Genomic DNA, 25731 nt, shown 5'->3' with positions numbered 1-25731 from the left:
CCGGGATAATCGTTTCCTTTGTCTCGTTATTTTTTTCCGGGAAATTTCTCGTCTCGTTACGCTTTTCCTGGTTCATTTCGAGAAAACGATTCCGAGACGCAGACCTTTAGTGCCCTGATAGTTTTGTACTTTTGTTTGCAAAAAATTAATATAAATAAAAAATTGAACATAATTTCCTTTTAATTTACAATTATTGGCATCCATGGCAACTTTTAAAAAAATTCTTATCTTTACACATGCAGCAATAAATTTTGAGGCTATTTAAAGCTTTTACTGTTAATTTCTGTAACACACCTTTGCTAACTGTCACCATTCACTTTATGGTTATTTTATTATTATTTGTTTTTTTATCTCAATGGGTTCTAAGAGAGCTATTTTGGCGTTGAAACTACTAGAAAAGGAGAGTTCTGGGACAAACCCATTTTTGATCTCCGTTTTGTATTTTTTTGATAATTGAGGAGTGTAAAAATGTTTTGATCTCCGTTTTGTATTTTTTTGATAATTGAGGGGTGTGAAAATGTTTTGATGATTTTGGGGGTGAGGGATGTGAAAATGTTTTGATGATTTTGGATGTTTGGGGTGTCGGGAAAAACGTTTTTTCATGACGTGATAAAGCATCATGAAAAAAAATTTAATTTTTGTAAAGGTGTTTGAATCTTGCGCGAAGTTATGCGTAATAATATGCTTGTCCGAGAAGAAGGTTAAAGCTTCCGGATTGACCGACGTGAGCGTCGCCGGAGTTTAGAGTGACGACGAGCCTTCTTCCGGCTGCGACGCTGGGCATGGAGTCTGCATTTGCAAAATTTCTGTAAAAGGAGATGGTGGTGGTGGATTCGATGGTGGAGTTGGATCGTAACAGCAGTCCAGTCGATGTGTTGTTGAATGAGGATACGTTTGATCCGTTCCAAGAAGACAAATAAAAATCTTCCAATCCAGACGAGGAAAAGATGCATTTGCTGTTACCGTCATATCCAGAAAAAGTGGTGTAATTGTTGGTGTTGTATGGTGTCCAAGGACTGAGAACGGTTCCGTTTCCAGGAGGCCAATTGCCGTCGTACATTCTGACGATTCCCACCAGCTTCCAGAAGCGCCGATGATGTGCATCCTGATGTATTTTAGAAAAACTCCATTTCCTTTTCCATTTGTGTCAAGCAAAACATATTCGTTTCCGTAAGTGGTGTTTAAATATCTGAAGGTCTTGCAGTAAAGTTTGAAAAGAGGGATGGAGGCAGGAATGGAGGCAAGAGTGGAAATAAACGGTTGAATCCAGTAAGTGATTGTGGAGGTATTTTTGTTGACCAATTGGATGCTGATGTTTGTCCTGAACGGCATGTCAAGAGTAAAATATCCTCCCAACGAAGTGTTGCTCAAAACGTTGCATCCTTGCAAAGAATTGGCGTAAAAAGGTCCGCCGATGGGTGAAAAAAGCAAGTCGCAAGCAAGTCCAGTGTTGTCCTATTCCTTCTGTGGTTTCTGAATAATTTCCAACGTTAATCTCACCATCTGTAAATATTCGAATGAAAACATTTCCAGGAAAAGTTCCACTGAGAGCCAACCACAACCTTCTCAGAACTCCAGGTCCGTCCGAGTAAGTGAAAACTGTTGTCGTGGCGGCTGATGCTATTGTTTGCGATTTTAATCCCAAGGACGAAAATCCTGAATTGGGAACAAGCCCTAAAAAGTTGGATTTTTGCAACAAAACGTCTGCGTAACTTTTTGTCGCGGCGTCTTGCGCGTTTGAAGGGTCGAGCACATTGATCAGTTTATGCGAATTCAAATCCAAGTCCGCTGTGCCAACTGAAGTTCCTCCTCCTCCTGTCGAATGCGTGTCCACGTAATTTTTTGTGGCGGCGTCGTGCGAGTTGGTTGGTTCTGCCAGGTTGATGATTTTTTGAGAGTTAAAATCAATGTCTGAAGTGATGGTGCTGGATCCATCAGTTTTGATATAAACGTTGCTTGTTGAGTCTGCTGTAAGATTTTCTAAATAATCGCTGAACTCGTTTCTGTTGAATTTGTCAATCATTTTTTAAAAGGGTGAAAATTTTTTTTAATTCGCAAGTGATCACCAAAGGGTGTTGACAACGTCTTGAAAGCTGTTTCCCTCTTCACATTTTTTCAAGACGTAAAGACACAAGTGACCGCAATAAGACGTGTTTCCAAATTGGACCCTTTCGCTGTTGTAAAAGACAGGGCTTTTCAGATATTGAACCAATTCAACGAGAGGGGGTTGAGCGTAAGAGTCAAAGCTGAACTTTTCGTCTCCGTCTTTGAACCAACACACCCAATGAAACCCTCCGGTGCTTGAATCCCCCGTGTTGATAACCCCGCATTCTTTTTTTCTCGGTTTTTTTGGCAGTATGTCTCTGACAAAAACCCCGCGAAAATTTTTTATTTTTAGTTTTTTTGCTGCTTCCAGCAATTGAAAATTGGTCAAAGCCTCGTTCGGCAAAATAATTCCTTCCACATTGATCATTTTTTTAATTTTGTTCATTTTTTTTATTTTGTCTCATCATTTTTGTCTCATCATTTTTGTCTCATCATTTTTGTCTCATCATTTTTGTCTCATCATTTTTGTCTCATCATTTTTGTCTCATCATTTTTGTCTCATCATTTTTGTCTCATCATTTTTGTCACTTACCTTTTTGTCTCCTCGATTATCCCTCTGCACTCTGCGATCAACATTTTTGACCTATTTGAGATTTCTTTGTTCTCTGCGATTATCTTTCGGCATTCTGCCTCTTCCTCTGGATCTTCCTCTTCATCTGACTCTGCCTCTTCATCTGGCTCTGAGATCTCTGCCTCTGGATCTGCCTCTGGATCTGGCTCTTGATCTGATTCTGCCTCTGGCTCTGAAATTTTTTTAATTTGTGGTGACCATAAGCCAACGTGTGGATACCATCATCTAAAATGATTCTTTTGTCATCGTCGGAGCTGAGAGAGGTTTTGTTGATCTCCTCCGTGTAAACGTCATGCAAATGGGATCGGATGACATTCATTTTGTTAATCTTTTCTTTTTTGGTTTCGAGGCATTTTTTGTAATCGTCATGTGTGATGTATTTTTGGACGACATATTTTTTGACTCCTTTTCATTTTTTGTACTCTTCTTGATGTATTTTGTAAGAGTACAATTTTGACCTGAGACCGACAAACTCTTTAATCTGTTTTCCTCCGGTTTCGTCTTTGAACATCCCAATGACCTTTTTGTTTAAACCCACTTTGAACCCGACGCTTTGAATGGCTGGATGGCTTTTGACGAAATTGCTCGTGTCGAATTTTTTTTCCACATCGCCGGCAATGTCCTTGTAAAAATCGTCCGTTTTTATTTCATAAACCAGCGAGTCCGTGTCTGTCATCAACAGCTTTGCGTCACCAGGATATTTTTTTTTGATGAAATCATAATGGAACTCGAACATTAAGGTTTTGCTCAAATCCAAAATGGACATCCCCAAATAAATTGGTTTGTTGTAAAAAATTTTTGTCCTTTTCATGTGAACGGCAATCAAGTTTTCGTCGAAAATCGTGTGCCGGTCGTAATTTGGTTCGGCCGACAACTTGATTGCCTTTTCCTTTTCTGTCACCAGTCTAACGTCCACTCGCTTTTCAATGTTCTCCATGGTTTTTCCAAACACCGAATTGTTCATCAGCTTGAAAAATTCCTTCTCAAATTCACTGGTTGCTTTTGTTCTCAATTCTGTGTTGAGGTCAATGTAAGGTTTCAACCAATCCCGTTGCTCAAATTTCATGCCTCTGTGCACATTTGAAATTTTCATTCCCAATCGTTCATACAATGTCAGGTTTTCACAGTGAAGGACATAATTTTTTTTGTCGTTTAAATTTGGAACGAGCTTATCAACTTTTTCAATTTTCATTCTCTCAGGGGCCAACGGATAATCGTTGTGTTCATCGTGAAGGCTTTCCGGATAATCCAAATCAACCTCCAAAATGCATGGATAATGTCTCCAATTGGACAGTTCATCTTCTGACATCCATTTGAAACCGTGAGTGGGAAGGGGTTTGCACATGGCCCATCCGTACAGGTTGTTGGCGTCCAAGTATTGAATGAATTTTGATGGTTGGCTTGGATCGAACGAGTCACCATGTATTTATTGTTCGATTTTCCATGCCGGTTGGAGATCATGCTGATCCCTCCACGTGTTCCTTTTTGAGTCATTCGAAGCATGTCTGGGTCGCTCAACAATTCCAATTTTATTTTGTCATTTTCAAACAAGCGTCCCAAGCCAACCCGGGAGACGTGTAATACCAGGCTGGGTCGAGCTTGTAATTTTTAATGCAAACGTCCCTGAAATTTTCAAAAACGTCCGCCAGAATCAAAACGTCCGACACGTTGTACAAATCGTGATAATCTCTGAACGTTTTGCATTGAAACACGTTCCAAACCTTTTGCGCATGCGAGTAATCTTCGTCGCTTATTTCCTTGTGGTTGAGTTCTGAGAAAAACGCTTCTTTTGGAGGCAATTGCGTTTCTTGAAATTTATCGAATCCATCCACCCAACCGTAAGGGTAAACGCCTTTTTTTCGAAGCAAATCGAATTTTTCTCCTTCAAAATATTTTGACAGGTTTTTGAACTCTTCCGGCTTTAAATTTTTTGACAAAGTTTCCAAACTGGAGGCCATGAATTTAAAACTGTCGATGAACCTCAATTCAATTTTTTTTTCTTTGGGTTTTCCGTTTTTCCCAGTGTACTCTCCCACTTTGATTTTTTTCGAGAAGCTGATGTATTTTTCCTCGTTGCATGGGACGCAGGTTATTTCTCCTCCCAATTTTTTGATAAACAAATGGCTGTCGTAACCTGACAGATTGTGAAAAACGACAGGAATGAATTTTGGGACTTTGTATTTTAAATTGCATTCGTTGTGTGCCGCTCCTCGATATTTTCCAGTAAAATGGCAGTGATCGCGCACCTTTTCTGCATTGTGAATTTTTTCTTCGCAAATGTGACAAACCGTCGCTGATTTGAAATTATTTTCATCCTCCTTTGTGAAGACCATATTTTTTTTCAAGTTTTTTCCAAATATTTCTTTTATTTCTTTTTCCAAACTTTCAACAAAAAATTGAGCCACGTCTTGGTTCTCGTTTGACGATTCGGAAATGGATGGTTCGCCATCATAAACGGTTTCGTCAAAACATTTGATGAAAAAGGAAAATGAGCTCGGAATGTGACTTTGAAACTTTTTGGTGTAAGACTGGTCTGGGTTTTGTTCGCACGAGTACATCGATTTGACAAAGCTTTCAAAATCCGCGTAAACGATGAATGGAACCCTCATCGACCTTTCCATGTGTCCAAATTTCATGAACGAATTTTCTGGAGGAAGATCCATTCGTGTCGCACTGTGCTCTCTGCAATAGGTCGAATGTTTTGAAAGATCCTCCTCGCTTTTCATCCCCTGCAAGCAATTTCTGCAAAAATATTTTCTCCCGTTTCTGTTGGATGCTTGGGATGAAATGAGTCGACTTAGATTTTTGATCAGGCAATAATGATTCGTTTTTTCGTCTGAAACAATCAGCAAATCTATTTCATGCTTTCTGTTCAAGCATTTCGATATTCGCAAAGGGTGAATGGATTCTTTTTCGTAACCAAAAACGTTGACGCTGATGTCTGGATTGTTTTTTTCAAATTTTTTGATTTGATCGAGTTTGACAGGAAATTCAATCCCTTCCCAGTTAAAATTTTTTGATTGTTCAATCAAGTCTTTGTCAATTCTTTCTCCATGTTTTTCTTTCATGTTCAACGCCCTGGTGACGCTCCACTTGAAGCATTCATTGTCTTCGTTCACCATGTTGATGATTGCTTTTTTGCTCGACAGAAAATCGTCGAGAGGGATATACGACCGACCACCGATGGGTCTGTAGTCAATTAAATTGATGTCCATTTTCAAGATGGCTGACACTGTGCAATTCGAGCCCATTTTGTTGTATTTTTCCATATTTTCCAGGATCTCATCTTTTGCTTTTTCATAAAATTCTCCCAAGTCCGTCGACTCCAAAATAATCACAGCTTTTGACAAAAAAGGAACGATTCGATGCACCTCCTCTCCAGTTGTAAGGCTGACGCTCTCCATATCGATTGTCAAAACGAGGCTCGCTTTTTTGTTTTTATTCTCTTGAAGAATTTTGATCACGCCGTTTTTTGCCAAATTCAAAAAGTCTGAAGCGTCCTTTTGGTTTCCTTTGACTTGATGTGAAAATTGTTTGGCAACATGTCTCAGCACGTGATCGGTCAAATGAAAATCAATTGGTGGGTTTGCGAACACGAGCGATTTGAGAGACGTGATTCTTTTTTTCAACTCTCTTTTTGTATTTTTCAATCTTTTTTTCACCATCTCTGGAACGTATGGATCAACAAACTCAAGCAAGCTGTTGAAACTGCTAACAGCAGCATTTGTCACAGACGTCGCAAACCTTGAAAAAACTCCAGGAACCATAACAGGAGACGAATCTGGAACAGGATCGTCAAGCATATATTGTGATGACGGCTTTGGAGGAAGAGCTGGTTTTTGAGTAAGAGCTGGTTTCAACATGCTTGGTGGAATTGTTGATGGTTTCGGAGCGATGACAGGTTTTTGAGCGATGACAGGCTTTTGAGCGATGACAGGCTTTTGAGCGATGACAGGCTTTTGAGTGTTGACAGGCTTTTGAGCGATGACAGGCTTTTGAGCGATGACAGGCTTTTGAGCGATGACAGGCTTTTGAACAGTTTGACGCGGAGCAATCTCAGGACGCGGAGCAATCTCAGGACGCGGAGCAATCGCAGGGCGTGGATCAATCGAACGTGGAGCAGGCCTCGCATCTGTCGTCCGTCTACGAGGATGACCAATGACAGGTCTTGTTGTTTTTATGGCTTCAACGAGTTGTTCCCTCGTCATTTTTGAAAATCCTTTTATCGCTCTGTCTCGAGCTTGATTTTTCAATGTTGCCATCGAAACTTTTTTTTCTTTGGCGATTTTGCTTTCCATTTTTTTATTGCCAAGAAAATTATTTAACTCAAATTCAATTTTTTTGGTTTTTCCGATTTTTTCGGACTTGCCGATTTTTCGCATTTTGCTTTCCATTTTTTATTGCCAAGAAAAAAAAAATTTTTTTTCTTTTTTTCCGAGAATTTTTTTCAATTCTTTTTTTCCGAGAATTGAAAATTTTTTTTTCGGACTTGGAGTTTTTTTCATTTTTTCGGACTTGGAGTTTTTTTTCTGTTTTCGAGTTTTTCAGAATTGAAAATCTCAATCTTGATCCCATCCTCCACTTTTCCATTTCGACGCTCCAAATATCTCCAGCCATGCCCCGTATTTTTCATCGCTTCGTAAAGGGATCTGTATTCAACCACATCCCCTGTTTCGATGTTGGTCGTTTTCACAGACACAGGTTTTTTTCGAATCGAACCAAGCCTCTCGTATTTTGGATCGATCGGTTTTTTTGAATTTTCCTCTTTCACATTTTCCGTTTTTATTTCTTTTTTTGGTCGACCCACCTGTCTGCATTCTTTTGCACCTTCCAAAAGAGAATCTTTGCTTACGAGATTGTTCTCAATCGCAATCATCATCAAAGTCAAAAAATTGTTTGAGGTTTTTGTGACACCATTTTCTCTCAGCAAATTTTTCAAGTAATTTTTTGTCAGTCTCATGTTTTATTTTTGAAAAGAAAAAAATTTTTTAAATCAATTTTTTGTCAAGAACCTCATGACTGTTTTTTTTTTATCTAATAAACAGCGTTCATGTTTGTTCCGTCTGAAACAAATTTGATCAATTTGTCAGAAATGATCACTGCAAAAATAACGGTGCTTTCTGGCACTGCTGTTCGGAATTTTAGGTTGACAACCACTTCAGACGTTTCGGAAACAACCCTTTCCTTTTGCTTGCTGATGTCGACAAAAAACAACGGAAACAAATTTTTATATTCAAGCAGAGACAAACCTGATTGACAAACAAGCTCGTTTGTTCCATAATATTTTTCGTCAAAAGTGAACGCGTCGGAATGGGCCATGACAATTTTCTTTTCTCCAAAATTCAAGTCGTAATTATAATTTGGATATTTTATCCCATTGACGGTCACGAAAAAATTGCTGACGTCACAATGATCGAACACGGATGGATTTGCGGTTTGACTGGAACCTCTGTTTGTCTGAAGACCAAACACGACATATCTCGGAACGCTTTTGTCTGTGATCCTTCCAAGTGTCCAAGTGAATTCAGTGAGACCAGCTGGAATGGCTTGCCTTTCGACTTTGTTTGCTTTGTAAGCCACTGGAACGGTAATTTTCTTTGCCATCAGGTTCAAAAATTCGGATTTTCTCAAAGCATCCAGCTCAATCCTTGGCATGAAAAGTCGGAATTTTTTGATGTCGATCATTCCTGCAGTAACAGTTCCGGCTCTGTAAATGGCGTCATCGTATTCTTTTTTTGTAAAGGTCAATGTGTGTCTGAAACCATAAACAATTTTGTCATAAGTTTCACAAAAACCAAAAATGTGCTTTAAAGGAATCCTAAAAGAAAATGCTCCAATGGACGTGGTGTCTGCAAACAAGTGATCTCTCCTGACGTTGAATCCAGAGTTTCCAGTTGCGTTTGAAGTGTCTTTGTACCACATTTGCTTCAAACCATCGGCAAGCTGAAAACCAAAAGGATATATCAACAATCCAAGCATGGTTGTTCCCTGACCTGGATACATGACTCTTTCCACTTGCTGTCCTGACAAGTCATAAGTGACGTCACTGAACAAATACATGATGGCGTTGTTCACCAGAGCAATGTTATCTGTTGCTGTGTAAGCGGTTCCGTCCGCTTTTTTCAGAACCCCTTCGACGAGGATGTAAGCATCAGACGGAACTGTCTGCACAGACTGGCAATCAATCTCAAAAACAATCGATCCTGAAGAATTCAAATCGAGGTTTGTTGGAAGGTACTCGAAAAAATCAACTTTTTCAACTCCGGTGTCGAACTCGGGCATTTCATCAACTCTTAATCTGTCGGTGTTTATCATTTTTTAAAATGAGAAAAAAAAAATCGTGTTAACCAATGGATTTGGCGTTCCTGTCTTGGCGTAAACTTTTTCAATCGCTTTTTTTCCTTTGTCGATGGCAACGTCTCTGGCGGTTGATATGGCTGAAGAGGCCAATTCTTTTCCTGCAGATTTGGCGGCGGTTATCGCTTCTCTTCCAATTTCGCTTGCTGCTGCTTTCCTCAATAAATGAAGAGAAGATCTCGATGCGTTTGAAGCCATCATTCTCCTCAAAAAATTTTTAAACGTGTCCACGATCCCTCCTCCTCCTCCCACGTTCTTTTTAATATATCTTCTGTTGTTCACAATGAGCATTTTAAAAATGAGAAAATATTTTTTTTAGATTCTTCAGATCCGTGTTTCACGAATCGATGTATTTTTGAATCGATCGATATTCCTCTTTGTTGATTTCCCCCTACCTCAAAAGCTCGTCACAAATGGCAACAGCTTCGTTTCTCGATGCGATATTTCCAGCATGACCAGCGGCGATGCTCAAGCTTAGTCTTTGAACAAGCGCATTTGGATCGCTCGGAAGAATGATCACTCCATGACCTTTTTTTCCCCTCGTTTTTGTGTAATTTTTTTCCCAAATTTTTGAAACAATTGTTTCCCACTTTTCGCTTCTCGAAGCTTTTGGTACGGTTGGTTTCCCTTCTCTTTCCATTGCATGCGTTTCGACAAGAATTTTTTCATAATTTTTCAAGTCCTCGTCTGTCACCTTTGTCATATCAGGTCTTGATCTTGTGATCAACTCCCAAAAACCTAAAGTCCCCTCGAACTTTTCTCCATCAATAATGACGTCGTTTTCATTGATGGTAATTTCTTTGTTCCCAATAAACATTTTTCCTCGTTCTTTTGCGTGAATTCCAAAAACTCTGTCTGCAGAAAATTTTTTGGCAGCGTATTTTGACAAATATTCCAATGCTGTATTTCCAACATTCATTTTTCCAAACGTTTTTTCAGCACTATTTGAACTTTCACAAGACGTCTCACTTTCTGGATAAGTCAAAGCCAGTGGACTTTTTTCAACCTCTCTGTATGCGATGCTTTTCAGCTCGTTTTTCACTTTTTCATTGCTCTCGATGAGTGGCTTGAAAAACTTGGACAAATCAGTCTGATAATTTGCATCTGAAATGTTTGCGTTGAGGCTCTCATTGTAAATCTTCTCCCTGTTGGCCATGTAATTTTTCACAATCTCATCTCTCTTTTTCGGATCTTGTATTTTAAAGAATTCCATTTTTTTAAAATACGAAGAAAAAAAACTTAAACAAAAACGAGTTTGCGTTTTGCGTTCATTTTTTTGTAAAGGTTGTTAAATGCTTGAATTGCTTCTTCTCTTCCTTTCTGGATTAACGAATGTTTTGTCAATTCATCAATGCTGCTTTTTGCTTTTGTTCGGATTTCTTCGGTCATGGTTTTAAATTTTTGAAGCTCGCTGAGAACCAATTCGTATTCGGAATCGCTCACAAACCCGTCCATGAGCGATTTTGAAATGTGATCGTTAATCGTGTTCAATTTTGACTCGGAAAGAACTTTTATTTTTTCGTGCTTTTCAGCCTTCAGCATCAATTTTTTGTTTTGGTGATTTCCGAAAATGGACAAAGCCCCTAATCCAATTGCAACCCCCTCGCACGCAATCGAAACTGGAGTGGCAACAACGGTCGACAAAAGTGCAATGCCTGTAATCCCCAAACCAATGCACAACGTTTGCAACCCGTCGTCTGCGAAACGAATAATTTTGGCTACTCTATGGTACTTTTTGCTCAAAGCCATTCTTTTCACTTTTTCTTCCTCCATTTCTTTTTGGATCTCACCTATTTTTTGAAGACGAAAAGCGTCATCGGATGGTGCCGTTGGAAGAACTGGATAAATTTTTCCAGTATTTTTTAATATCTCCATCTTTTTAACAAAGACAGATTTTTTTAATTCGAATCGATGTGATTTATTTTGCAAAGCTTTTCACCTTTTTTGACGATGACGTCATTGGTGCTGTTGTTGCTCACATCCAAAATGACGTCATCCACAGACTCTGAAAAAATAACATCGTTTTTGAAAAAGTTTAATTTGTCACTTATTTTATTCATCAAAGTGACGACAGCAATTCCTTTGTCAAAACTCAATCCAATAGACAACGATATTGTCGTGAGAGAAAGAGCAGCAAATTTTATGTCTTTCTGAGCAAAAATCTCATGATGGCCTTTTATGTCATAACAATTTGGATGATCCAAATCTTTTTTTGCCACAACAATATTTTGCGATGTCTTTTTTTGCAGGTTTTTGATTGTCTCCACCAAATTTTCCAGCTCTTTGATCCGTTCCACCAAATTTTCCAAATTTTTGGTTCGATCCGACTCTTTGAATCTCTCCAACACTTTGATCCTCTCATCCATGTGTCCCAAATACATTTTCGAGATCTCCAAACTCGAATCGACGTGTTTTTCTGCCGAGGAAACGTTTTTAAAAAACTTGTGAGGGGCATGCATTTTTTTAATATGAAAAGAAAATGTTTTAACTCATTTTATTTTCATTTTTTTTCTTCGTGTTTTCACATTTCTTCGTCATCTTAAGCGTTGACTTCGGCTCCGTTTAGCAACAGCAATTCGACCAATTCGACATGACCTTTTTTTGAGGCATTTTGAAGAGGCATTTTTTTTTTATGGTTTTGTGCGTTCATATCAGCTCCGTTTAGCAACAGCAATTCTACAACTTCGACATGTCCTTCTCGAGAGGCAGTATGAAGAGGAGTTTCGAGGAGACGATTTCGCACGTTCACATCAGCTCCGTTTTGCAACAGCAATTCGACAACTTTAACATGGCCGTGATGAGATGCAGTATGAAGAGGAGTTTCGAGGAGACGATTTCGCACGTTCACATCAGCTCCGTTTTGCAACAGCAATTCGGCAACTTTAACATGGCCGTGATGAGATGCCATGTCCAGAGGTGTTACTCGATAATCATTTTGAGCGTTCACATCAGCCCCGTTTTGCAACAGCAATTCGACAACTTTGAGATGACCGAAAATACATGTCGTGTGCAGAGGAGTGCATCCGTGTATATCTTGTGCGTTCACATCGTCTCCGTTTTCCAACAACAATTTGGAGACTACAAGATGACCTTTATTGGCTGCTATTTTCAGCGGAGTCCACATGCTTTTGCACTTCACGTTAACGTTGGCTCCGTTTTGCAACAGCAATTTGACGCAGTCAAGATTACCTTCGCGAGATGCATAGTGCAATGGCGTCCATTTGTATTTATCTTAAGCGTTCACATCGGCCCCGTTTTGCAACAGCAATTCGACAGTTTTGAGACAACCTTTATGTGATGTCGAGTGCAACGACGTCCAATTGTCTTTATCATGCGCATTTTTTGCATTGATCACTTCTGGAATTCTTTGCATTTTTAATATGAAAAGAAAATTTTTTTAACTCATTTTATTTTTTTCACATTTCTTCGTCAGATTCCATTTCCCCCAAATCCAAATCATCACCCATGATGCTTTGGACTGAAGTCTCATTTTTTGCGATGACCACTTCAGGAATCCTAACCTGAATGGACTCGATCTGAGCTCCGACAAAAACACCTTCGATTCTCAAAGAGGCAACGGCAAAACACTTTTGTCGAACATATTCCAAAGGATTCACTTTAACCATCTTTTTGTTCTCCTTTTTGAAAAACAAAGAAGAAACCTCAATGTTTTTTTCAATTTTCTTTGTGAACAATTTTCCGAAAAAAATTGGAGATGCATGTGGATTATCGGATTTGTTTTTGAAAATGGACAAATATTCTGTCATTATTTTTTTGGTTCTTCCTCCTTTTTTCAAAGTGGGAATCATTTCCTTGACTTTTTCGCGAAGAAATTTTGATATTTTTTCGGTCATCTCGATAAACTTTTTTTCTTTTTCGCTCATTCCGTTTTTTTCGTTGAAACCGAGAAAGGACATGGAATATCCTTCCAACTCGTTCGTTCCAAAACTGCAGTTCTCAAACACACCCAGAGAAAACAAAACGGAGGTTCTCAAAACAAAAGGACCTTTTCCAGAGGCGTACTCATAAAAAAGCGGAATCTTTTGGAACTGAATGGGTTTGGTTGCTGAATAAATCTCTCCAACCGATAATTTGCTCTCGTCAAAATTCTCAATCGTCACGAAATTCATCTTTTTAATATGAAAAGAAAATATTTTTAACTCGTTTTTTTCAAACGGATCAATTCATTATTGTTCACCCATGAGTTGAACGAGTCTGGATATCCTTTCCATTTGACCAGTGATTTGCTTTTTGTTCTGCGAACGATTTTTTCAATTCTGAATATTTCTTGATGCGTCTTTTGCATCTCCTGCTCATAAAAAGTGCCTTGAATGTCTTCACCGTTGGCGTCAGTGACTTTGTACGTGGGTGGATCCGTTCGCTGAATTTTTGACACTGTGAAAACCTCTTCAGTCCATCTCGGCGTGTACCCTTTTTCAAAATGGGGCTTCTTTTTTGTGATCCTCACTTTGTCTCCCATTAAAAATTTCGGCTCTGGTCTTTCTTTTGGCATCTTTCCATTCAGGTTCATCCAGACCATATTTTTATTCTTTTCCTCGCTGGCTTCAATCGGTGTCATTTTGATGGATGAGTGCTTTGTGCTGTTGTAATTTTTCACCATTTCGTCCAAAACATCAATGTATTTATTGGTGCTGTTGGCTGAAAAATATTTAAACATTTTTTCTTTCATCGTTCTGTTCCATCGCTCAACGACACAGCTTTTTTCCTCGTTTTCAGTGAAATACAATTGAACACCCAGCGCTTTCACGTGCTTGTTGTAAAACTCTTTTCCTTTGTCCACCCACATTTTGACACATTTTCTTTCACCAAAAATCTTTTTCAACGCTTCAGCCACTTCAAGTCCCGTTTTGCTTTTGAACGGAACGATCCACCCATACTTTGAAAACACGTCGATCACCATGAGCAAATATTTCACACCCTTGTTGAACTTTGAAAACGATTGCATGTCAACCAAATCGACAGCCCATATTTCATCGATGTCGTTCACAAACACTTTTCTTTTTTTAAAATGACGAATGATCGGTTTGTGAAGCTCCTCTGCAAGCTGATCCGTCCATTTCAGGGGAATTTTTTTTTTTTTGAGACACCCAGTCCGAATTTGGCTTTGGCTTTGATGATGGGTGTGATAAGCTTTCTTTCGTTTATTTCTTTTTGAGTGGGGTTTGGAATGGAGTTCATTTCTTCAAGCATCATTTGATCTGCCAAATTTCTGCTTTGAACGTCGTTTAAATATTTATATGCCAAATCGTGGTGATATGCCGCATTGTCCACTCTGTCCACCGGTTTGCTCCATTCTTGATACATGTCGGTGGATGTGAGCCTTTTGTCCAGGTTTGTGCCAGGCCCTGCAAAATTCATTCCTGGAATATGCATTTCTCCTGGAAATTTTGCCCACGGAAGCTTTATTTTTTTTGAAAAATTGTTGATCGATTCGACCAAGTCACCCCCTTTTGTTGCATTCGAAGAAACAAACTGGCATTTGGTCGTTCCACAAGAGTCGCAAGTCCCTTTCAAAATGGATCTGTTGTTTTTTGTCCTCTCGTTTCTCATGTTAATGGTTCTGGTTTCTCTTTTACATCTGATGCAATACATTTTTTATTTAAAATATTTTTTTTTAAACAAAAAAATGGAAGTGACCGATTTGTCATGGAATATTGGAAAAAACAAAAGGAACAACAACGAGCTTTTACCAAGAAGCATTCGAGGAATCATCGTTGGAAAGTCCGGTTGCGGAAAAACAACCTTGCTTCTCAATTTACTGCTCAAACCTGGATGGTTGGATTATAACCATTTGCAAGTCTTTGGCAAATCTCTTTTCCAACCCGAGTACAAAATACTGAAAAGCTCGTTCGAAAAAAATTTGCCAAAAGAGATCATCCTCGATTTGTTCAAGGTGCAAAAAGAAATGGAAAAATTAAATCTAAACCCTGAATGCGTCATCAACGACCTTTCAAAAAATTATTCCGAAACCGAGGACATGGAGTGCCAATTTTTTGAAACGGCTGACGATGTGCCTGAACCCGAAGATCTCAACTCAACAAAAAACAATTTAATGATCTTTGACGATTTGCAATTGACCAAACAAAACAAATGCGAAAAATATTACATCCGAGGAAGACACTCCAACGTCGACTGCTTTTACCTTGCTCAAAATTATTTTATGCTCCCCCGACAAACCATCCGAGAAAACACCAATTTTATTTGCTTGTTTCCTCAAGACTCAAAAAATATTGACCACATTTATCGAGACCACGTTTCGAGCGACATGAAAAAAGAAGAGTTTAAAAAGTTTTGCAGACAATGCTGGTCTGAACCTCACGGATTTGCTGTTATCGATTTGTCGTCAAAAAAATACAATGGAAAATATCGAAGCGGATTTGACGATTTTTATTTTCCAAAAGAAGCCATTTAAAAAAATTTTTTCACCCATTTAAAAAAATGTCAGGAATAATCATCGATGTGGATGGAACATCCAACATAATAACAACAGATTTTTTGGACAAAATTGTTTTTGAAAAAGAAAAAAAATATGAGATGGCTTTTCTCGGTCTTGAGACGTACAACAGCTTTCCAAACATCACCAGCAAAAACAATTCTTTCAGGTACAGCATGACCAACGGTGCCAATTGGGAAAACGTCGTCATTCCAGAAGGAAGCTACGACATCATCGACATCAACAATTATTTGCAAAAGTCCGTCTCAAACACAATCAAAAATTATGCGTCTCAAAGCGCAAGTTACATCACCACAAATAAAATCAACTACTCACCAGAAAACATCAAGATTGGATCCAATTCAAACACTTTAAAATCAACCATCAAACTTGGATTAAATTATTTGATGGATTTGAACGTGGAAAGCAGCATCGCATCCCTTTTGGGCTTCACAAAAAGACAATTAGACTCCAATTCCGAATACGAGTCCGACGACATTGTCAGAATCACAAACGTCAACACGATCAGAATCGTCAACAACGTTATCGGATCGGCATACATCAACGGCTCGCAATTAAATTGCATTTACTCCTTTTACCCCTCTGTGGGTCCTGGCTTTAAAATCATTGAAAGACCCACCCATTTGGTTTACCTCCCTGTCAAAGTACCCGAAATTTCCACGATGATCACACGCATTGTCGATCAAAACGAAAATCTAATCGACTTTCGCGGCGAGGACATCACGATCCGTTATCACATTCGAGAAGTGAAATAAATTTTTTTTTCAGGCATTTTAAAAATGAGCAATTACATTCGTGTCAAATTAAATGTGTCTCAGGGACAGATCGACAAAATAAAAAAATCAATCATTGAAGGAAAACCCGCGAGCATCCGCATTTCAAATGATAATCTTCACGGAAACGACATTTTACTTTTAACAGAAAGCCAACACCGAAAAATTGTGGACGCTCTCCATCGAGGAGTTGGAGTCACCATAAAAATGAGCAAAACTCAATTGGAACACAACGCAAAAGTTGAAGGAGGATTTCTTGGTGCTCTTTTGCCTTTATTGGGAAGGGTTGCAGCCAAAGCCGTCCCAGTTTTTGGCAAGGCCGCTTTGGGCGGTGTCGCCTCTTCTCTTGGTTCCAATATGATCGACAAAATTTTAGGAAATGGAATAAAATCAGAAGGAGGGTTTCTTCCTCTTCTTTTACCTTTATTGGGAGCTCTTGCACCCACTTTGATCGAAAAAATTGTTGGAAATGGTATTGCTTACCTCAAAAGCAATGGAAAAGGAATGAAAATTGCCACATAAAAAGGAGACGGACTGTTTTTAACACCCTGGGTCTCAGGAAGCTCACTCAAAGATGGATTATACTTCAAAAGAGACAGAAAATATGTGCCCATCTTATCTTGATTGCTTCTCGGACCCATTCTCAAAAATCCTTTAAAAAAAAATTTTTTTTTCTTGACATATTAAAATGAACGGAAAAACGAGAATCTTGAGAAATGAGGACGGAAAAATCAAAAGCATAAAAACACTTGACCCCATTGAATATTTAAGGAACAAAGGATTTGGATGGCGAGAAATTGAAATGTTCAAATCAATTCTCGAAGAAAAACAAGAACAAGAGCATGAACAAAGAAAAAAAGAAATTTTTCGCGCAAGATTCAAACACCTTTGCAAAAATTAAATTTTTTTTCATGATGCTTTATCACATCATGAAAAAACGTTTTCTAGACACCCCAAACATCCAAAATCATCAAAACATTTTCACATCCCTCAATTATCAAAATCATCAAAACATTTTCACACCCCTCAATTATCAAAAAAATACAAAACGGAGATCAAAACATTTTCACACCCCTCAATTATCAAAAAAATACAAAACGGAGATCAAAAATGGGTTTGTCCCAGAACTCTCCTTTTCTAGTAGTGTTGAATAATTTGTTGAATATGATAAAAAACTGCATGCGCTGCCGGAGTTATGCTTGAGCTCTGAAGTTGTTTATAGGACAACTTGAATTGATCAATTTTCTCAGTATAGAAAGTATCCAATAACATTATCATAACAAGCTAAGTTTTCTTGCTTCAAAGCGAGTATAAGGATGTTAGAGATTTGTTATCGTACATTTAAAAACTCCAAAAAACTGTAAAAAAAAACCTATTGAAGTTTTTTAGTAAGCTTTTAAAAAATTTTTGGCTTTCTGTGTGTCTGTTTCTCAAAAAATTACGTTTCTAAAATTGAAAACAATTGTTATAAGAAATTGTTAAAAAAAATAGTTTAATAATACAGTAGGCCTTTTGTGGAGTCCTTTAAAATCTCGGAGCCCCCGCAACCGTTTAGTCCGTCACTTTTCCTTTTGAATATTTTCTGAAACGACATTTAGCAGTTGCTGTTTCATACCAGAATCTTTCGCAGCAAGATTCTGTAAGAAGACATTTTGAAGGAGGAGAATAAAAAGTACATTCTTTAGAAATGATATCGAGACCGATATTTAAAAATCCAAATTGTAATTTCCAAAATATAATTGCTCGTAAAGTATTTTCCTTGACCTAAAAATCTCATATTCAGTTTAAAATGAAAAAACAAGAAAAGATATTAAAATTTCTCGTAGTAAGTTGACTTTATTGGAAAAAGCATTTTCTTCCTCAGATGGCGTAACCAGATTTTGGGACTTATACCCAAGTGTCATATGGGTATAAGTCTATCAGTCCCCAAAAAGATTTTCTTGGGTCACAACATCAAGCTTATCCATTTTTGACAGAAAAAAAAACAAACTACTCTTATGAAAGAGAAAATTGAAAATGTCATTAAATTAAAGTAAAACTTACAGTTGGTAACTAATCAGAAACATGTGACGGTGTTAATTTTAGAGGGGAGGGGGTACAAATAGGTTATTTTGATTGTTGATGAAAAGCCTTTTTCATTTTAGTAGCTTTATAAACCAAATTTACCGCTCAAAATAAAGCATGGATAAGTGTTCCAGAACAGAGGCGATCGACGAATACTCTTCTAAGGCAATTGAAGTCCAAAAATTTAAAGACATCTCGTATTACATCAGTTGATGTTTAGGTAACGCGAAAACAATTCATTATTTTGGATTAATCACCAGTGTGCCACATTACACAAAATACTTATCCAAAATTTTAAAGCTGTTGATGGTTTTAATTACTTTTTTTGCTACTTTGTCAACTTGCAACAATTTATAAAGTAAAATAGGAGAATAAAATCCGTTGCAACTTAGATTACTAAAATTACTAGATAGTAAATACTCATTGAGTTTTCTAATTGAATGTTTTGTCATGGTTATACTAAATTTGACCAATTGTACTCATTAATCAAACAAGAATATTTAAAAAGAAAATTTAACTCAAACAATTAGAAATAAACAAAAATTTTACAAAAATATTTCTAAAGTTGCAAAAAAATATTGGAAAGTTCACAAGAACTTTAAATTAAAACAGTTTTCTTTTCCCCCTCAGTATTTGGTATTATTAGTTATCAAAATTAATTTCTATGAATACCCTAAAAGCTTTTATACCGTAATTTTATTATTATTTAATGAAAACAATGAACAAATTCACTTATTTGGACTTAATTTATTGGTATTAATCCAAAAAGTAGATGACAGCAACTCATTCAAAAATTAAAAAATTAAAACACTTCATATTTGCATTAAAAAAAAAACAAACAACCAACCATTTGAGACAACTTATAGTCCTGAGAACAGTTAAAAGAAAATAAGAAAAATTGATATTTGATAAGTTCTAAAAATCAATTTGATAAATTCTTAAAATCTTGAACTTGGAGTTTACATCTTCTGAATTGCATATTATTTTGAATTGAATAAATTCTCTCAGTCTCCTGTGCCTACACTCCTACTTTCAATATACAACTTTGATTTTCTATTACCAATATCGTTATCCAAATCTAATGCCATCTTATGTTTTCTTGATTCTATTGAGTGGGTAAAGGATAATTCTAAGGCATCATCACTATTTTCATTTAGTGCATTAACAGAATTTATTTCAGTTGTTTCAGAAATCATGAAGTTTTTATCATTATTTTTTAAAGGAGTTTTTGTTTTCAATAAAGTTACTCCGCCAATAGTGAAAGTGGCAGTTGTGACCTTTCCAGTTTCTTTGTTTACAATCTTTCCTTTTCCATGTGTGTATGAATGATCTTCTTTAACAGTCTCATGCACATCAACAGGAAATTGAACACCAACATCTTCCATAAACTTGAATTGAAAGTTGACCTGCTGTGAAAAGTGTTTTCGTTTCAACTTGCATCTGCATTTACACTCACAGTCTGTTTGAGTATACTTAAAACGATCTTTAAATTCCCGATCAAGACGCATTTTTTCCATCTCCAACCTTTTTTGCAATACTTTATTTTTCCAATTATTTTTGATAAGTTGGACTTTTTCATTTACAAAAATCCTTCCGGGAAATATTGTTGGTATAGCATCAGCTTTTAACTTACGTTTGACTTTTGTAGGACCATATTTACGTTTGTATTCCTCCCATTTTTCATCAAAACAGTCTTCTGTAAAATGGTCAGAACAAACAGCCACATCTTTTGGTAAACTTGTGCGATTAATTGCCATTATCCAAAGTTCCCGAATGTCCATTCTATCTTCATTAGGTAAGTCATGAAGAGAAAAACTGCGAGAATCAGATGTTTGACAACCCCATTCATCCTTTGATCCTCTATTCTTATGATGATGTGTATTCTTACAACCAGGAACACAGCAATGAACCATCGCTAAAAAAATGAAGCAGTAAATAAAAATGAATTAGAGTGCAGTCAAATAATAGTACTCATTTTCACACACTTAAAAATCTATCGCTCACCCAAGATCTGTTTTCTTAAATAGTTATATACCTGGAAATTTGTTGTTTTACATTTTAGGCACGATAAACAATTACCTCCCTCTGCTGTATTGTTTTTTTTCTAATCATACAGACAGTACAAATTAAAGATTAAATGACAACCTCATTTAATTAAGTAAAATTTATTGCGTTAACATACTCATAACTAAATCCTCTTAATCTATCAAGTAGCTATAGAAACTAGGATAATATATAGAAATATATACCATGACCTCGTCATCATTCTATCATGCAATGACTTTTTTTTACTTCTGTTGGTATTTTCTGAATGTAAATAGAGATTTGTGTGTTACTGGTAACTATTAAGGTATGTTGATAGGTAATTGGTACTTGAGCACGTAAATATATCTACTTTGGTAGTCAAGTTCAATTACATATTTTTATATACATATATATTAGAAAATTTAAATTCTTCGCGACATAATCAGATAAAACCTTTTAAATATTCATATCGGATTCATATCATTCCGGAATTACAATAGAGAAATTCTTACTTTGACAGTGAGGTCTTTTTCCTTCTTTTTAATGACGATGTTGCAAAAACAATTGCGAGAGAGACGGGTTCCAAGTTGTTATCTTTGTAAAAAAAATCTGAAAGCAAATATGATATTTTGACGAGTTGCCATTTTTGCGGATATATATATATACCTCAATAAACAAGAACCCTTTTTAGAAAACAACAATGAACTGTGCAACCTACTTATATTTTTGTCTGAAGCAACCAATTTTTATTTCCCCGTGTTATTGATATTCGATGAATAAATTGCTATGGTTGAATATAGATGAGCCAAGTATAAAATTTTACAAGATTTTTTCTGGAGAAACGGAAAGAAAAGTCATTAAAAACGGAATGTATATGAGTTTATGAAAAAGCCGATTTACTTGTTGATGCACTTATAACTTACTTTTTATATTCTTTGCCGTTGTTCTTATTTTAAAATCTTTTTACTTAAAAAAAAACGAAAACAGACCAAGAAAAGAAAAGATATTCATAAATATTTTGAGGAAAAAGAAATTAACAGTTGGTTGTAATAGTTGATTACTTCCGAGTTTTCAATGAAAAAGTAGACGATGAACGTTTGCCTGTTCTTGTCACAGAACATGCAGCAGAGAGTTTAATTTGAGTTCAAAAACCCCCTGGTGCAGGACTAGCAATTGCTACAGTAATTTAAAATTCATTTGTAGAATAGGAAAAGAAGAAAAAGGAAAAAAAAGAAAAGAAAAAAAGAAGAGAAAGCTCCAAAATTTACTATTAGATTTATAGTGTTTTGACTTACAAAATTAAAATACAAATAGGTAAGAAAACCATATTATAACTTATTCATCGGCACAAATTTTGTTTATTTTCTTTTAGTTTTTCTAAAAAATAACTTTCTCTCGTTCTTTAAAATATTAAAAGTTATTTGTAATAATTTTCAACATTTTAACTGTTTTTATAAGTCTAGTGTCACACTACAGTTTTACAAGGTAAACAGAATTATACAAGGTCAAACTACAACTATTGAAATCTAAAGATCTACAAATCTAGCGATCTTGAAAAATCCACTTTCAAACTGTTTATTAACAAAACGTAATAATGAATCTTACGAAGTACGGTAACATGTAAGAGCGAAAAAATTATAGCCATTAAAAAATACAAAATGATTAAACGAGAGTATGTCAGAAAAGGAATATTTCAAAACGGATGTAAGTCAGAGAAAAATTGCACCGTGAGTGTTTTTCCAATTAAAATCACCTTATTTTAAGATGATGCGGTCAGGAAAAATCTTTCATAATACATCAGTTGTTTTTTCAGCATTATGGACCGTAACACCGTTCTTTAGAAACCATATACTATGCAGTTCAAATCGATTTATTTCGGGTACCAAAAATTATCCAATCATTTGACTGTTCCATGCCCCAGAACCTAAAATTTTCTTGATTTACTGTTCCATTTAGCTTAAAATGAGATTCTTCTGACAATAACAGTTTTGAAACAAAATCTGGAATTTAATTATAAAAGTTCCAGAAGTTTTTGTTTGCCATTTAACATCAGTTTTTGAGTTAACTCTATCTTTTAAGGAAATGAGTGTAGGTTTGACCACAAGATTTGTACAGTGATGATCGTGAAATACCTAATCGTTGTGCTAATCATCTTGTTGATCTTTCTGGACCTTGTTGCACACTTTCGGCTACACGCTTTATATTTTCTAATGAATGCTGTCCCCGTGGTCTTTCTATTCGTAAGTTATCGGACGTAATCGAGCCACCAATCATCAAACTGTTAGTGGAAAATTTTAAATTTGTTCCGAAATTTTCGTCGAAATTCATGTTGAGTTGCAATAATTAGATTATTACTTCGTGCATACCTCAACCCAATTCCAGCGTGTTGTTGTGGAGTATAATTATCTATTTTAAAGTTTTTGGAGTTATCTTCAATTATCTGAAAATAAAATGCAGAAAAGGTGATTAGTTTAGAAGCTATAAACAAACCAGATAGTGACTTTTGGGACACTGTATATTCACTGAATTGTTTAGGCAAAGCCTGAAACAGCGAAATGAGAAAAAAGAAACGCCATAAATATTTCTGATTAAAATATTTTTAATAGATCCAATTTGTATTGAATAAAGTGTAAAAATAAATACTGGAAAAACTTGGAGGTGATGTGGAAGGGGTGTGTTTTAAGATTTTATAACGAGAATGTAGAACTTTAACGAGTTAAACTACACATAAAAAATACAATACAATACGCACCTTATTATACGCCTTTTGCGCCACAATATTCTGTAATTATATTTAGATACTAAAAACGCTGTTTCCATAAATATTAGTCCCTTTTTTTAAGATTTGATGAAAGATAAATAAGTTATATAATGATAATAATAATAATAATAATAATAATAATAATAATAATAATAATAATAATAATAATAATAATAATAATAATAATAATAATAATAATAATAATAATAATAATAATAATAATAATAATAATAATAATAATAATAATAATAATAATAATAATAATAATAATAATAATAATAATAATAATAATAATAATAATAATAATAATAATAATAATAATAATAATAATAATAATAATAATAATAATAATAATAATAGTAAAAGCGATAATAATAATAACAATGATGATAATGATGATGATAATGATGATGATGATGATGATGATGATGATGATGATGATGATGATCACGATCATGATGATGATGATGATGATGATGATGATGATGATGATGATGATGATGATGATGATGATGATGATGATGATGATGATGATGATGATGATGATGATGATGATGTTGATGATGATGATGATGATGATGATCATGATATGATAAACTTCAACTGATGTAAAACAATATAAAGAGTAATATAAATAATTTATAATAAAAGATGTTAAACAGATTATTGTCGTATACTCTGTTCTACAAATAACTTTTAACTTCCCCTGCAAAAGAAATTTTCTCTAAAGGTCAGATTGTTAACGTCAAAAGTGCAAGTTCATTCATTTCATGGCAACACTTTTGAATGTTGGTTACCATTATGATAAAAAAGTTATCGCATAATTAAAACTCTTTCAGTCATAATCGATCTCAAATAATTTCTTATTCTTCAAAATTAAAGTTATCTTTTTTCTTACACTTTGTGTGAAAAATTGTGATATTGGTTCCTAAAGGAAGGTTTTGTTGGAACATTGTTTTGTGGTAATAATATTTCGACCCAAAAACTGTTTAGAGTACTGAGCTAAAATCTTTAATTTATCAAAATGGACGCTTATTTTATAAAATCGCTCTAAGTTTATAAAATTAAAATAAATTTTTTTTTTTTACATAGGACAATAATTTATTACTATGTTATGACATCCATAAATTTATTACTATGTTATGACATCCATAAATTTATTACTATGTTATGACATCCATAAATTTATTACTATGTTATGACATCCATAAACTTAAGGATATTATTTTATGCAACAAAATTGTATGTGCAAATTGATTTAAGGTCAAAGTGCAGAAAATTTCGAATTATCGTAAAAAGAAAATTTTTAAAATAAAAATTTAAATAAATTTTAAAACGGAAATTTAAAAATTAAACCTGATTTTAAAAAAATACCATATTTTGTGTGTTTCTTTTTAGGGACTAAAATAGTAATTGCCAGCAAAGAAGGGGAAAAATTAGAGGTAAATTGCGATAGAAAAGCGATAATAGGGTGGCCTTTCCATATTAGCGCTTTTCTACCGCGTTTTTTTTTTGACAGGCCTTTGATTTACAGAAAAAAATTTATTCCAATCCTTACCAACATAATATTGAAAAATAATTGCAATAAAAACAATTGCAGCAGGTGTTGAGTTTAAAGGTCACTGAAAAATATTTAAACACTTTTACTTTTTCTTGAGTATCCTTCCGTTTTCTAAATTGCATAATTCTCTCATAAAATCATAATTTTTTAAAAAAGTCAAAATTTAGCAAATAGTTATAAAAAGCGCAATTTTTATGTCATTTTTTCAACATTTGTACCAACTTAAATTAAAAATTGGCAACGGAAAGCAAAACTTCCGCCGCGATAAGTCACTGGAAGCGACCTCCAAATTATCGTGGCTCCAAAATATCTTCTGATGGGGGCTGTCAATTGGAAGGTGGAAACTACTGGAGGCGGAGGCCAAAAAACTAAGCCACCAAAAATTTTTAGGAGGCGGCCACAAATTGCAATCAAAGTAAAATAGAGGCGAGAAGATTTCCGCTGTTTACCAATTCTGCATCTGTATAATATACCTATAAAAACAATGAATTTTTAACTATTTAGTTAAGAGTTTTTATAAATCTAATTTGAAGGTGTCAGTTTATCAATTTTATTAAAATTTTACAAAGTTAAAATGTAAATATCTTTTAAGAGCCTTGTTTGATCATTTCTCTTAAAACATGGACATAAGACCTTCTTTGATGCTTAGAAATGAAGAAAAAATGAAATATGTTTCTATGTAACTTTTTCTTTCTTTCTTTTTTTAAATCACTGTATACAATTATAAAGAAATGGGGAATCTTAAACTTGAAGTCCCCGCCTTACCCGTCAAATTTTCGTCCTTTCCGCTCTCAAATAAGCGGCATTAAATTACCACACAACTAAAATTACTGCTCCAAATGTAAAGGTCCGAAACAGCTCAATTTGGATTTGATAAACATGATCAAGTAACTTCAAATTATACTGCACATTTACATCTAAAAAAAAAAAAAGATAATAAAATAATGCTGCTTTCTATATGCCAACAAATTAAAGTTCTAAACACGTATTACAAAAAGCAGATTGGGTTGGATATTTATCTTAAGTTTTACATAGCGA

General features: G+C 35.3%; 1 protein-coding gene across 3 annotated transcripts; it reads right to left on the bottom strand.

Annotated features, from left to right (window-relative positions):
- Positions 1-19076: 19076 nt before the first annotated feature.
- Positions 19077-21021, bottom strand: LOC149878892 (uncharacterized). 3 transcript variants are annotated; one of them, XM_090072164.1, is made up of 3 exons: positions 20884-20989; positions 20596-20653; positions 19077-20261 (listed from the first exon to the last, which is right to left on the bottom strand). In XM_090072164.1, exon 3 carries the CDS (start codon positions 20257-20259, stop codon positions 19351-19353), a length of 909 nt encoding a protein of 302 aa, XP_089928290.1. In that variant the 5' UTR covers positions 20260-20261; positions 20596-20653; positions 20884-20989; the 3' UTR covers positions 19077-19350. The 3 variants fall into 3 exon arrangements, with proteins under 3 accessions (XP_089928290.1, XP_089928289.1, XP_089928291.1); XM_090072163.1 differs by lacking the exon at positions 20596-20653 and having other exon boundaries at positions 20884-21021; XM_090072165.1 differs by lacking the exons at positions 20596-20653; positions 20884-20989 and adding an exon at positions 20382-20588.
- Positions 21022-25731: the final 4710 nt, after the last annotated feature.

Source organism: Hydra viridissima, unplaced genomic scaffold (genome assembly GCF_058129835.1).
Source record: "Hydra viridissima isolate aposymbiotic clone 2 unplaced genomic scaffold, HvirCarnegie_v1 scaffold_14, whole genome shotgun sequence".
In the NCBI taxonomy this organism is placed as follows: Eukaryota; Metazoa; Cnidaria; class Hydrozoa; order Anthoathecata; family Hydridae; genus Hydra; species Hydra viridissima.
This window is presented reverse-complemented; position numbering and strand designations above follow the sequence as displayed.